Source organism: Nomascus leucogenys, chromosome 8 (assembly GCF_006542625.1).
Source record: "Nomascus leucogenys isolate Asia chromosome 8, Asia_NLE_v1, whole genome shotgun sequence".
Lineage (NCBI taxonomy): Eukaryota > Metazoa > Chordata > Mammalia > Primates > Hylobatidae > Nomascus > Nomascus leucogenys.
In genome coordinates, this window is record NC_044388.1 from 112,609,272 (window position 1) to 112,623,665 (window position 14,394).

Here is a 14,394-nt window from a genome sequence, read left to right on the forward strand (position 1 = left end):
AAGTAGCTGGGATTACAGGCGCCCACCACCACACTGGGCTAATTTTTGTATTTTTAGCAGAAACAGGGTTTCACCATGTTGGCCAGACTGGTCTTGAACTCCTGACCTCAGGTGACCCACCCACCTCAGCCTCCCAAAGTGCTGGGATTACAGGCGTGAGCCTCCGCACCTGGCCAGTGGCACCTTGTTATGGCCGCCTGAGCCTACTAAGGCAAGCCTGGGAAAAAGTATTCCATCTCGGGTGTACCCCATCTCGTGCGTGCCCCACGGAGTTCCAGGCTGCCTGGTGCTCCAGGCACTCCTCTCTAAGGGAAGGGTGGAGGGGGTGCAGAGATGGAGAACTTACCCGTTCTGGAGTGACACATGAACCCAAGACCCAATAATTCCCAAAGGAAAGTGGGGGTGAAGCAGGGTGGGCTCCAGGCAGCACAGAGAGGTCAGGGACAGAAGTCGGAAGAGATAAGGCGGGGATGTCCCAAGAGCCAGGTTACCCAGGGCATGGAGTTTGGACTTGGGGCTGGGGGTGCAGAGGGAGGCCCCATACGGCAGTATCAGAATAGTTTTAGGAGACTCGTCCTGCTGCTTTGTGGAGGACAGCTTGGGGCATGGGAGGGGCCAGGGAGGGAACCCAGTGCAGGTATGAGGTGCCAGTGCTGCCGACCCATCACAAACCTCCCCCTCAAAGAACACATCTGCCTGGCAGAGTTCCTAAGCCTCGAGCAGCTGCCAGGAGACTCATTTCGATTAGGACACACGTCTGGAGGCCACCCCAAGGTGGCTGGGGACAGAATGGGGCAGGAGGCCCTGCAATTCCAGGGTTGCCCAGGCACTGAGAATCCTGGCTCTCATCATAATGGCCTGAGGTTCTGGGGACAATCTGAGTGGCGGCTCTGAGCAAGCTGAGCCCAGGGAGGCTTTGAGGTACACAGGGTCCCTTGGGGGGCCTGAGAGCAGCCATGAGGAGGCACAGTGAGACAGACGTGGAGGAGCAGACCCAGGAGCTGAAGGCCATCACTCAGCTCCAGGGTGAGCCCACACCACCGTGACCGGTCTCCCTTTCCCGTCTGGGGGTTCCTGGGTGCACAACTTTCTGTGGGGAAAAGAAAGAGAGATCAGATTGTTACTGTGTCTATGTAGAAAAGGAAGACATAAGAAACTCCATTTTGATCTGTACTAAGAAAAATTGTTTCTGCTTTGAGATGCTGTTAACCTGTAACTTTAGCCCCAACCCTGTGCTCACAGAAACATGTGCTGTATTGAATCAAAGTTTAATGGATTTAGGGCTGTGCAGCATGTGCTTTGTTAAAAATGTGTTCGCAGGCAGTATGCTTGGTAAAAGTCATCGCCGTCCTCCATTCTCAATTACCCAGGGACACAATACACTGCGGAAAGCCGCAGGGACCTCTGCCCAAGAAAGCCTGGGTACTGTCCAGGTTTCCCCCCACTGAGACAGCCTGAGATATGGCCTCGTGGGAAAGGAAAGATCTTACCACCCCCCAGCCCAACACCCGTAAAGGGTCTGTGCTGAGGAGGATTAGTGAAAGAGGGAGGCCTCTTTGCAGTTGAGTTAAGAGGAAGGCATCTGTCTCCTGCTCATCCCTGGGTATGGAAAGTCTCAGTGTAAAGCCGACCATTCCCATTCATTCTATTCTAAGATAGGAGAAAACTGCCCTGTGGCTGGAGGCGAGATACGCTGGCAGCAATACCGCTCTGTTACTCTTTGCTACACTGAGATGTTTGTGTAACGTGAAACATAAATCTGGCCTACATGTACATCCAGGCACAGTACCTTTCCTTGAACTTATTCATGATACAGATTCCTTTGCTCACGTCTCTCTGCTGACCTTCTCCCCACCTGTTACCCTGCTACACTCCCCTCGCTAAGATCGTAAAAATAATGATCAATAAACATTGAGGGAACTCAGAGGTGGGGGCCAGCGCAGGTCCTCGCATGCTGAGTATGCCGGTCCCCTGGGCCCACTGTTCTTTCTCTATACTTTGTGCCTTTTTTTTTTTTTTTTATGAGATGGAGTCTCGCTCTGTCGCCCAGATTGGAGTGCAGTGGCGCGATCTCGGCTCATTGCAAGCTCCGCCTCCCGGGTTCGCGCCATTCTCCTGCCTCAGCCTCCCGAGTAGCTGGGACTACAGGCGCCCGCCACCACGCCCGGCTAATTTTTTGTATTTTTAGTAGAGACGGGGTTTCACCATGTTATCCAGGATGGTCTCGATCTCCTGACCTCGTGATCTGCCTGCCTCGGCTTCCCAAAGTGCTGGAATTACAGGCGTGAGCCACCACACCCGGCCTCTGTGTCTTAATTCTTTTCTCAGTCTTCGTCCCACCTGACGAGAAATACCCGCAGGTGTGGAGGGGCAGGCCCCCTTCACTTTTAGGGGTTTGTTTTGTTTGGAGACGGAGTCTCGCTCTGTCACGCAGGCTCGAGTGCAGTGGCGCGATCTCGGCTCACTGCAACCTCCACCTCCCAGGTTCAAGCGATTCTCCTGGCTCAGCCTCCTGATTAGCTGGGACATCAGGCGTGCGCCACCACACTCAGCTAATTTTTGTATTTGTATTTTTATTTATTTATTTTGAGACGGGGTCTTGCTCTGTCACCCAGGCTGGAGTGCAATGGTGCAATCTCAGCACACTGCAACCTCCGCCTCCCGGGTTCAAGTGATTCTCCTGCCTCAGCCTCCCGAGTAGCTGGGATTACAGGCGCCCACCATCACGTCCAGCTAATTTTTGTATTTTTAGTAGAGACGGGGTTTAACCATCTTGGCTAGGCTGGTCTCAAACTCCTGACCTCAGGTGATCCACCCACCTCGGCCTCCCAAAGTGCTGGGATTACAGGCGTGAGCCACTGCGCCCAGCTTATTTATTTTTTTGAGACAGAGTCTCTTTCTGTCATCCTGGTGGAGTGCAGTGGTGCAATCTCAGCTCACTGCAACCTCCACCTCCTGAGTTCAAACAATTCTGCCTCAGCCTCTTGAGTAGCTGGGACTACAGGTACATACCACCACGCCCAGCTAGTTTTGTATTTTTAGTAGAGATGGGGTTTCACCATGTTGGCCAGGCTGGTCTCGAACTCCTGACCACAGGTGATCTGCCCACTTCGGCCTCCCAAAGTGCTGGGATTACAGGCATGAGCCACCGCTCCCGGCCTAGGACTTTTAGTTTTAATACCAGGACAATCCAGGACACGGAGGGGAAAACAGACCCCCTACTGCCCACTCCCTGACAGAGCTGGGAGAAGGGATCAAAGGGACCTGCATGGAGGGACTGAATCAGAGAGAGGGGCTTCAAGGAGACTTGTGAGCATAAGAGCAACACGGGCCCCAAAGCCAGAAGGGACAGTAAAACACCCGCCTGTTTCCATGGGCAGCAGATCTGGAAGGGACCACAGGACCCTACCATCCCACTCTTTTGCCTCACCCTCCCCACCTGTCCACCTCCCCGAACCTGTCCACTGAGAGCCCTTCAGACAGCTGCTGCTGGGCAGTGGAGCAATGTCCCCCAGGACAGGGCGGGAGGAGGGATCTTGGCCACGGTGGCATCCCCCTGCACCCTCGGGCCTCCCTGATATGAGCCTCCCCCGGGGGATTCCAGGCCAGGCCCTTGGCACAATCCTGGCCACTGTGTCCCCTCCACCTGCCCACAGAGCAGTGTCGGGCACTCCAGATCCAAGCGGGGAAAGAGAATACAGACCAGAACAAGGCCACGCTGGCCCTCCTGCGCAGCAACATCCGCCACGGGGCCCAGGACTGGGCTTTGGCCAAGAAGGTACACAAACGCCGCCCCTCTCCTCTGCCTGGCGAGCAGGGCAGGAGCTGAGTACACACACACTCCGAGGGCGGACACCTCCTCTCCACCCCCACCCCAATCTTTCTGATCCAGGGGGCATATGAGGAGGGGCTCTGCTAGGACCTGTGCCCTGGGCTCCAGTCACCCCAGCATCCGGTGGGCAGGTTCCCCACCACCCAACCCGGAGGGCTTGGCATCTGTGAGCCCACATCCTGTAGCAGGGGCTCCCTCCGGCTCTCCGGCCAGCTAGGGGACACCAGGGCCCTCCTCTGCATACCCCCCCACCACGTCGCCTCCGAACTTGGATGGCCAGGATGGGGTCCCGCGGCTCTCTCCTCCTCGTGGGAGCAGGGGTCTCGCTACTGGGCTAGCGTGGGATACAAGAGGCCCTGGGGAGAATGCCTGGAGGGGCCAGCGGCTGCGGGTGCGCAAAGGGCCCGCTCTAGCTCAGCCGCCGCCGCTCCGCAGTATGACCAGTGGACCATCTCCAAGGCCTGCGGGAAAAACTTGCCTTTGCGACTGACGCACTGCCGCAGCACCATGGAGGTAACCAGGCAGGAGGGGCCTCGAGACCCAACCCTCCCCACCCCTGCCAGCACCCCCCCTCTAGATGTTGCGGAGCCGACGAGGGACGGAGCAGGTGCCCAGCCCCAGGTTCCCTGTGGGGTTGCCACGAGCCTCCACCCGCCCGCCTGCTGGCGGGCTCCGTGGCGGCCCCCTGCGCAACCACGAGTGGGCGGTGCCCTTCCCGACCCAGGTGGTGCGGGAGAAGCTGCGCAAGTACGTCTTCGACCGCGTGAAGATGCACAACCTACTGATCCACCTGGTGCGGCGGCGCGGGCAGAAGCTGGAGAGCATGCAGCTGGAGCTGGCCAGCCTGCGGAGCCAGCCCGACGCCAGCAAGGAGGAGCTGCGGCTCCTGCAGGTGGAGAGGCGGGGCTGGGTCCACTGGGGCAGGATTCACGGGAGGGGCGGAGCCACCGGGGGGCGGGACTCGCGGGAGTGGCGGGTCCACTGGGGAGGGCTCACGGGAGGGGCGGGGCTAAGAGAGCACGACCCCCTCCAGAGAAAGCCCAGCCCCGACACCCTCCGGGCGGCCGGTCCCCACGCCCTCTCACTGCGCCTTCGGTCCGCCCCAGATCATCCGCCAGCTGGAGAACAACATCGAGAAGACAATGATCAAGATCATCACCAGCCAGAACATCCACCTGCTGTATTTGGACCTGCTGGATTATCTGAAGACAGTGAGCCCAGCGGTCCGGGAAGGGCGGGGGTCCGGGGCTGGGACCTGGGAAGGGCGGGAGCGTCCTGGGGCGGAGCCGCCCCGCACCCGCCAGGGAGAGGGAGCTCTGCCTGACCACCGGCTACGCAGGACGCCGAGGCATGTGGAAAACGTTTTTTAACTTCATTTTTGGCTATTCCAAAAAAGCATATCGTGGGGTATATCAGAATTCTTCGGACTTTCTTGCACGTATTAAATGATTTAGTATTGTTTGTATCTTGCCTGTCATTTTCTCACTGCCTGGGCCTCTGAGAGTCAGAGACAGGTCCTGCACCCTCAGAAAGTCCTTGCACCTTTGAGGGTCCGCTGGGCCTGTAAGCAGGGCTTGCTGCCGTCCCAGCCAGCCCACCCGCCCTGCTCCCTGCAGACGAGGCCAAAGGCAGCCAGCAGTCCGATTGTGAGGGGAGAACCCCTTCATGGGAGGCTGAGCACCGCCACTCGGGCTGCCACAAAGCAGAACCTGCTCCAGATGGACTGTAGATGGGGAGGGAGAGCACAGGAGGTGCTAAGAGGAGCAACCTGTGGATAGGGCGGAGAGCCAGCTGGAAACACCCTCACCCTACGACTGGGCAAAGGGGAGCTCTGGAGAGCCATGCTTCAGGAAGGTGACAGCATGGAAGTGCAGTTTAGGAGGAGAGTGCTGGATGGGGGCTGCATGGCAGCTCTTTCCTGCTGCGGTCCCAGCTCAGGTGGTTCTCAGCTCCGTCCTCTGTCCCTCTTACCTTGGCCCCGGTCCTATTGGCTCACCTGGAAGCCCTGCCTCTCTATCCTTCCTGGGCCCACCCCTCTCCCCACCCCGTCCATGCCCCTCCTTCGCCTGGGTGCTTTCTGTCCCCCTGGTAGCGCCTTCTTCTGTTTAGAACACACACACTTAAAAATCAATTATTCCCAGCCTGGGCATGGTGGCTCACGCCTGTAATCCCAGCACTTTGGGAGGCCAAGGCAGGCAGATCACTTGAGGTCAGGAGTTCTAGACCAGCCTGGCCAACATGGTGAAACCTCATCTCTACTAAAAATACAAAAATTAGCCTGGCATGGTGGTGCGTGCTTGTAATCCCAGCTACTCGGGAGGCTGAGGCATGAGAATCACTTGAACCCAGAAGGCGGAGGTTGCTGCGAGCCGAGATCACACCATTGCACTCCAGCCTGGGTGATAAAGTGAGATTCAGTCTCAGAACAAAGGAAAAAACAAATAATAATTCCCAGTCATCCATATTTTTAAAAATGAAGATTCTACACTTGTAGTTTTGTTTGTTTTGTTTTTTGAGATGGAGTTTCACACTGTTGCCCCAGCTGGTGTGCAGTGGTGAGATCTCGGCTCACTGCAACCTCCACCTCCTGGGATCAAGCGATTCTCCTGCCTCAGCCTCCCGAGTAGCTAGAATTACAGGCGCCCACTACCACGCCCGGCTACTTTTTTGTATTTTTAGTAGAGACAGGGTTTCACTCCTGACCTCATGATCCGCCTGCCTCTGGCCTCCCAGTGTTGGGATTACAGGCGTGAGCCACCGTGCCTGGCCTATACTTATAGTTACTAAAAACAAACTACTATAGCAAAGCTATCTTGAGCACGTATGTACCTGGTTCTGGGCTAAATAATTCCTTTTACACTCTCAATTCATCCTGACGGCAACCTTCTGAATGAGCCATCATCTTACAAATGGGGACACTCAGAGAGGTTAAATAACTTTCCTAATGTCACACAGCTAAGCTAGCTAGTCAGAAGCTGCCTTGGCCTTGAATCCTGACTCTCTGACCCCAAGCCCATGTCTTGAGCCCCTCTGTTTCACTTCAAAGCAAAGCTGCCCCCAAACCTCCCTGGGTTTCAGAGTCAGCCTTTTCTGCAGAACATTTCATCACAAACTCTCTCAGTCTCTCTGGGTTGTTGGGCCCTAGGCAGTGGAAGAGTCCACCAGGCCAGCACTGTCCACTCCCCGTGAAACATCTTTCATCAGCTTTGTGCCCAGCGGGGAGTGGGGGAGGTGCCTGGGGCCACAGAGCAGAACCTATCACTGTGCTCAGGGCTCTTAGTCAGGGAATGAAAGCTGGGGGCAACTGCAGCCCACTCTGTATGGGCCACAAGAGAACCCCATTCAACACAGGTGCTGGCAGGATACCCCATCGAGCTGGACAAGCTGCAGAACCTCGTGGTCAACTACTGCTCAGAGCTGTCGGATATGAAGATCATGTCCCAAGACGCCATGATGATCACAGATGAGGTCAAGGTGAGCTCAGGGCCCAGGGCTGGGGGCCCTCCGGGGCCGGCTCTCTTGCATCTTCGGATGAGGTCAAGGTGAGCTCAGGGCCCAGGGCTGGGGGCCCTCCGGGGCCGGCTCTCTTGCATCTTCGGATGAGGTCAAGGTGAGCTCAGGGCCCAGGGCCCAGGGCTGGGGGGGCCCTCCAGGGCTGGCTCTCTTGTGTCTTCCTGGCCAGGGTCCCTCAGGAGACCCCCATTCCCACACTGCCTACAATCCCTGGAAGGATCCAGTGGCCAGCCCGGCCAGCCTGCTCTGCTCACCCACTGGACAGAGCGGGCCCATCCAGCACAGGAGCCATGAAGCAGAGAGGGAGAGAATTGGCCAGGCCAGGGCGGGGGTCACCTATTCACCCAGTCTGTGCCAAGGTCCCTGCAAGGCTCTGAGGATACAGCAGGGACCGGGACAGGCAGACCCCGTCCTCCTGAAGTGGGTGGCACTCATCTAATAGTTAATGAAGGAATGCCACACAGCCCCTGAGCCAGCTTGACAGAGAGAGGTGGGGTGGCAGATGGCTTTCCAGGAAGACAGTGCTTGAGCTGGACTGAGGGAGTAAACAAACCCACAAAGGTCAGGTGTGGCCAGGGTTATGGAGGAGGTACAACTTAGGCAAAGGCCCTGGGCCAGGAGGGGCGTGATACATGGAGCAGCGTGTGGCCAGGGCAGTGAAGGCTGCAGAGGCACAGGCCCCATGAGTCCATGGAGGCAGCTGGGCTGGGGGCCCAAGGACTGACCTGGAGCCCTGGGAGGAGGTGGAGGGAAGATGTGACCAGGTCTGTGCTTCAGAAAGGGTGTGCTCAGGCTGCGGGGACTGGAAGGCACCAGGGCAGAAGCGCTGATCACCTGGGCAGGCCCGGGGTGGAGAAGGGGTGGCTGATGGAGCCGAGAACTCAAGAGGCAGCCCCACTAAGCGCTGGCAATGAGAGTGGCGAGGGTGAGAGCAGTGTCTGGGATGCGCGAGCAGGGGTGGGCAGATGACGGTTTTAGCTACCCAAGGGCACGCTGGAAGAGGCCAGGTTTTGGGGAAGAGGAGGAATCTGTCTTCAGGCAGGCTGAATCCACTTCCGTGAGTTCTAGGTGGAGCTGGCCAGGAGGCAGCTGGGGGCCAGGGGCTGGAGGGCAGCAAAGCATCTGAGGTGGCACATGCTCTGAGAGGCGTGGGCAAGGAGGGCCCTGAGCTGAGGGGCCATGGGCACGAAGAGGGTGCGGCCAGTGGCCGGCGATGCAGTTCCAAAGTCTAGTAAGGTGAGCATAGCCAACTGCCCGCTGGCTTTAGTGCCATTAGGGGCCTTGTGGACACAGCTCCCCAACCCTGTGCCCACCCACGTGTCCCCAGAGGAACATGAGGCAAAGGGAGGCGTCCTTCATCGAGGAGCACCGGGCAAGGGAGAACCAGCTCAACCAGCAGAAGAAGCTGATTGACAAGATCCACACGAAGGAGACCAGCGAGAAGTACCGCCGGGTAAGCCTCAGGCCAGGGCCTGGCTGGCTACGCGTTCCCACGACAGCTGGGTGGACACAGGCTCAGGGCCACCACTCAGGGCCCACTCCCTGCAAAGGGTGTCTCATCCCTTCCCCACCCCCACCTCCCATCAGGGCCAGATGGACTTGGACTTCCCCTCGAACCTGATGAGCATGGAGGCCCTGAAATGTAAGCGCTCAGCTCCCCACCTGCCCCCAGCCAGGGTCCCAAGGAGAGGTTAGCACTGGTTCGGGCCAACGGATCAGGTCACCCTGAGGCCAGGTGTGACATGCAGTCGCCAGGGTGAAGGGAAGGACAGGTCCCTGCCTCTCCCTCCAGAGGCTGAGCGCCTGCAGCCAAATGTGGCCTCAGAGATGCTGGTCCCAGCACCCAAGGGCCCTGCACCAAGGGTCCAGTCCCCAGTGACTCTGCAGAGGATAAGCATCCTGAACCCTAAGCTGCCTCTGAGAAGCACCGCTGGGCCCACTGTGCCGCGCCACTCCGGGTCCACCTCTGCTCTGGGGCTGCCTGGGGCGTCCCTGCAGGGCTGGGCTAAGGAGGGAGCAGGTGGCGGGGGCAGGCACCTCTGAAGGACGCCTGTGTCTTGGGTGGCCTCCCCAGCAGCTGGGCAGGTACAGAAGTGGTGTCCGACAGCCTTACACAGAGCCCCTGAGCCATCCCTGCATGCTGACTGCCCCTTCCCTCTGCTCTGCCAGTGAGGAGGAAAGAGACCTCCACGGCAGAAATAGAATACCAGGCTGGCGTGACTGCTGTGGTGGAGAAGGTCAAGAGTGCCGTACAGTGCTCTCACGTCTGGGTAATGCCCCTGGCGCTCCGGGAGCATGGCAGGAGGGTGGCTGAGCCTTTCACGTCTGGGTAATGCTCCCTGGCACTCCTGGAGCATGGCAGGAGGGTGGCTGAGCCTCTCACGTCTGGGTAATGCTCCCTGGCACTCCCGGAGCATGGCAGGAGGGTGGCTGAGCTGGGCTGGGGTCTGAGGCGCTCTGAAATGGACACACAAAGTGGCAACTCCTTCGGCCACCCCAAATCCTTTTATCTTAATCCCATCTGCGTATCTGCGTTTATTATTATTAGGCCTTGAGCTCCCAACCACTGCCCTGACACAAGCTTGTCCACTGTCAGACAAGTGACTCAAGTGACACAATGTCCTTCAGTGATGATCTCCTTATCTCTACATGGGGTTATCTACCCTCTCTGCCTGCCATTAGGGTCGTGTGCAATGACATCCACAAAGCGCTTCACCCCTGCTAAGTGTGGTGACGCACCCCTGTGGTCCCAGCTACTCAGGAGGCTGAGGTGCAAGGATTGCTTGAGTCTGGGAGGTTGAGGCTGCAGTGAGCTGTGATCGCACTTGTGAATGAGTGCAGAGAAAGTGCACTAGCCTCTGGGAGGGGCCCGGAAGAAACCAGTTCTGTGAAGCCCCCTCTGCCCATCTTCCTGGCCCACACCTGCTTCCCTCTCCCCCGGACTGGCCAGGACATCGCTGGCCGCTTCCTGGCCCAGAGGAACACGGAGGAGAACCTGGAGCTGCAGATGGAGGAGTGTGAGGAGCGGCGGGTGCAGCTCAAGGCCCTGGTGAAGCAGCTGGAGCTGGAGAAGGCTGTGCTCAAGTTCCGCCAGAAGCCTAGCTCCATCAGGTGCCCCGGGCTTCAGGCACTGCGGGCCACCCACTGCAGTCTCACAAAGGCCCCTGGGCTGCAGCCAGGCTGGGAGCTGGGAGTGTACCCACTGCCAACAAGCCTGTGTGTCCCACAGAGGGGCCAGGGGACTCCACTTGCACACACCTGAGCTTCTAAGTCCCTGATTCTAGCACAGCACCCAACTCAGGACTGGGCTCCTGGGTGGCCCACCATAGCCCTCGGGCCTGTGCCCCTCACTGCTGTGTCCCTATTGCCTTCTGCAGCTTCAAGTCCATTGAGAAGAAGATAACAGACATGCTAAAAGAGGAAGAAGAGAGGCTCCAGCTCGCGCACAGCAACATGACCAAGGGCCAGAAGCTGCTGCTGACCATCCAGATGGGCATCGACAACCTCTACGTCCGGCTGAGGGGCATTACCTTGCCTGCGACCCAGGTACCGGGAGTGAGGCGGAGCTGCCACACACCAGGTCCCTGGGCAGGGCCAGAGGGGAGGTGAGACCCTCCTCCTCCGGGCCCACAGAGAGAAGTGGTGCTCTCCGACGCCCTCGATTTGAACAGCAAGCTGGCGTACTGCGAGGGGAAGCTCACGTACCTGGCTGACAGAGTGCAGATGGTGTCCAGGACCGAGGAGGTAGCCCCGGGCTGGGAGGAACCTGCACAGCCCATGTCCCCTCAAAGCTGACAGGCCCCCCGTTCAGAGTGTCTGCACGGCTGAAGGGGGCTTTGACCTGCAGGGCGACACAAAGGTGAGGGACGCCCTGGAGTCCTCCACTCTGAAGGAGAAGTACAACACCAGGATCAGCTTTGAGGACCGGGAGGAGGATATGATCGGTACAGGCCCCGGAACTGGGGCCCGGGCTGCAGGCGGGTGGCTGGAGCAGAGGTCGGGGTGGCGCCGGCTCCCGTCCCACCGGAACATCCTGGAGGGACAGCGGGGCTACAGAGTGCATCAGTTGTACCCGCAGGACTTTAATTGATGGAGGTGACTTAGTGATGCCATGGGGAGGCTAAAGCCACTGAAATACCTTGTTAATTTCTCCGAAAGGAGGAGGCATGCCATGCCAGACAGGCCCGGAGGAGAGGCACCAGGGCTGGAGCAGGGAGGAGCGCGGGGAAGGCCTGGGCCGGAGCTTCCACTGGGGTTTCTGCGGGAAAGGCTAGGCAGGGCAGCGTGAGCCGCTGAGGATGGGCTGGGCTGAGTCCTCCCGGCACGCTGGGGCTGTCCCTGGGGCAAGGCACCTGGCCCGGGTCGGTGGAGGGAAGCGGTGAGAGGCGGGTCGGGCGGCTGCGCCTAGGTGGGCTAGTCCCGTGTGCGAGCCGCCGCCTCCGCCCGCAGACACCTTCCAGTTCGCCGACGTGGACCACAGCTACGTCCCTTCGCGCGCCGAGATCAAGAGGCAGGCGCAGCGGCTGATCGAGGGGAAGCTCAAGGCGGCCAAGAAAAAAAAGAAGTAGCCCCGCCGCCCCGCTCCCTGCTTTGTTACACAAATAAACATTTTTCGGGGACTGCTGCGGGCGCTGGGGCGACCGGGGTCTCGGAAAGGAGCACGGGGCACGCAGGATCGGGGGAGGTTGTGCGTAAAGAGGGAGCCCGGGCCGGGAACTGCGCGCCAGAACCGCCTGCGCATGCGCCCACGGCGCGCGCCGCGCCCCCACGGCCCTCGCGGCGCCCCGTAGCCGCGCGCCCCTCGCGTCCCGCCGAGCCGGCGCCAAGATGGCGGCGCTGACGCCTGGAGAGCGGCCGCGCCAGAGGCCGCGGGGGCCGAAGCGGAGCAGCCGCGGCTGAGGTTCCCGAGTCGCCGCTCGAGGCTGCGCTCCGCCGCCGGGACCCCGGCCTCTGGCCGCGCCGGCTCCGGCCTCCGGGGGGGCCGGGGCCGCCGGGACATGGTGCGAGTCGCACCCCTTCCCCGCCGCCGCTGAGCTCGCCGGCCGCGCCCGGGCTGGGACGTCCGAGCGGGAAGATGTTTTCCGCCCTGAAGAAGCTGGTGGGGTCGGACCAGGCCCCGGGCCGGGACAAGAACATCCCCGCCGGGCTGCAGTCCATGAACCAGGCGTTGCAGAGGCGCTTCGCCAAGGGGGTGCAGTACAACAGTGAGTGCGGCGGGCCGGGGGGGACGCGGGAGCGCCGCGCGGGTCTCCGAGCCCAGGCCCTGCCTGGGGCGCCGCGCGGTGGTGGGTGTCGGTCTTGCCTGCTTGCCCGTTGTGGCGTGCGCTGGGCCCGCCGGGCGCTCCGGGAGCGGGGGCGCGGGCCAGGGGACGCGAGGAGAGGCCGGGCCAGGGCCGGGTCCTCGCGGCCCCGGAGCCGCGGGTCGTTTCCCAGCCGCGCTTGCCTGCCGCGTGTCGCTCCCGCCGCGCTGTGCAGTGGAGCGGGTCGGCGGCGCCGGGGTTGGCCCGGCTGCCCGGCCCGGGGGTGATTACATAACGCCAAGCAGGGCCCGCCGGCCCGGGGCGCTGCGCCTCCGACGCTCCACGGTGGCCAGCCCCGGGCACCACTCACCTGCAGGAGGTGCGGGGAACCCAGCCGGCCTTGGCGCTTTCAGCGGGATTTTTCTTTGTTGACTTTCTACTGAGTTTGAAGATAGAATATTAGCTACGCCACACATTCTCGCCTTTTTTAAGAAGCGTTTGTAAGAGACGTATCTAGAAAAGGTCCAGAAGGCACGGGCTGACTTGCGACTGTAGGAGACATCGCATTTCTCGTAGGACGGAGGAGTCATTTACGGACTCCTGAGTGCCTGGGACGCTCCATTCCTTTGTTATAAATTATGTAAATTGTCCTCGATCTCTTATGAGTTTTTCCATTTTGCGGGCTCTTTCCCAGTAGTTTTTGAAGGCTTTTATGTGGTTCCCTGTTTTGACATTGCTTCCCTCTTAGCCATTTCCGTATGTTTCTATGAGATTTTAGGACGCTACGCCTATCCAGTTTTTTGGTCACTTTAAGGGGAGCTTTAGAGTCTCCGTGATATTTCCATGGTAATGTAGGATTTTAAGAACTAATGATCAGAAAGACTGTTGTGCAGGTTTAAAAGCAAGTTCATGAATTCGCCTGCCGTGTGCACGGAGAGAGGCCATAGTTCCTGGGGCTGGAGCTAGTCCAGGAGGACAGTGAAGATTTCGCCTTCCTTAGTCCCCCGGCCTGTGAGCAAGAGGAAGCTGCAGACCACTCGGGCCGCCCTCACCCTGACACCTTCAGCAGTAAGCAAGATAAAACAACTTCTTAAAAATAGGTCTGAGCATCTAGGTATGAAATTTGGTGTCCTGGCCAGGCATGGTGGCTTATGCCTGTAATCCCAGCACTTTGGGAGGCCGAGGCGGGCAGATCACGAGGTCAGGAGTTCGAGACCAGCCTGGCCAACATAGTGAAACACCGTCTCTACTAAAAGTACAAAAAGAAAATTAAAAAAAAAAAAAGAAACTTGATGTCCGAACCAAGGGCCGTATTGGCCTTTCTTATACTGTGGAACATACGAAGACAAAGGAGATTTTGATGAAGTTCAAATTGGAATCAGAGTGCTCATCAGAAAGAAAGCGCAGCTAACACGTTTAGGAACAGAAATGGATTATGTTGAAGACAAATTATCCATTGCGTTTGTGTTCAGTAACCCAAGCATCAAAGGAACTTGTGGCTGGGGAGAAGGCTTGATTATTTGAAATCTCAGGACTCCTCTGGCCAGGAGCTCCCAGACTCCTGTGGAAGCCTGGGGGCTCGCTGAAGAAGTCACGTGACTGGAACGTACTTAATGCGTGGCTGTCTGGTAAGGAAAATAAAGTGGTGCGTTTTGAATAAAAATAAAAGCTCATTTTAAATGTGTTATAATACATAGATGGCATGCGGAGAAGAGAATATTGAGTCAAAATACTGAGTTTACGCAAGTTTTTAGACTGTGCATTTGGATCCTTTATTTAATTTTGTTGCTTACAGTATTGGCTAAGCTC

At 58.7% G+C, this 14,394-nt stretch overlaps 2 protein-coding genes and 1 pseudogene across 3 annotated transcripts in view; all 3 read left to right on the plus strand.

The window, feature by feature from the left end:
- The first annotated feature begins 99 nt into the window (after positions 1-99).
- Positions 100-11,965, plus strand: CCDC183 (coiled-coil domain containing 183). The gene is made up of 14 exons (XM_030818227.1): positions 100-1,026; positions 3,657-3,778; positions 4,268-4,345; positions 4,557-4,724; positions 4,939-5,043; positions 7,184-7,306; positions 8,673-8,798; positions 8,933-8,987; positions 9,515-9,615; positions 10,296-10,456; positions 10,723-10,891; positions 10,979-11,089; positions 11,193-11,289; positions 11,795-11,965. Exons 1-14 carry the CDS (start codon positions 957-959, stop codon positions 11,911-11,913), a joined length of 1,605 nt encoding a protein of 534 aa, XP_030674087.1. The 5' UTR covers positions 100-956; the 3' UTR covers positions 11,914-11,965.
- Positions 11,966-12,065: 100 nt separating this feature from the next.
- RABL6 (RAB, member RAS oncogene family like 6) overlaps positions 12,066-14,394 on the plus strand; it is a 28,825-nt gene continuing 26,496 nt past the window's right edge. Inside the window, exon 1 of one of the 2 annotated variants that reach the window (XM_030818225.1) lies at positions 12,066-12,549. In XM_030818225.1, coding sequence (XP_030674085.1) covers positions 12,420-12,549 — 130 coding nt within the window. In that variant the 5' untranslated portion in view covers positions 12,066-12,419. Of the gene's footprint in view, positions 12,550-14,194; positions 14,214-14,394 lie in introns of those variants that run through there. The other variant, XM_030818226.1, reaches the window with a different exon arrangement.
- LOC115836300 lies at positions 13,455-14,126 on the plus strand (annotated as a pseudogene).

Bases quoted from the DNA above. Each gene is read 5' to 3' on its own strand.
- CCDC183 (XM_030818227.1), top strand. From the start codon at position 957: ATGAGGAGGCACAGTGAGACAGACGTGGAGGAGCAGACCCAGGAGCTG. The intron at 3,779-4,267 runs GTACACAAACGC...GCCGCTCCGCAG, and splicing joins ACTGGGCTTTGGCCAAGAAG to TATGACCAGTGGACCATCTC. The intron at 11,290-11,794 runs GTACAGGCCCCG...CTCCGCCCGCAG, and splicing joins CCGGGAGGAGGATATGATCG to ACACCTTCCAGTTCGCCGAC.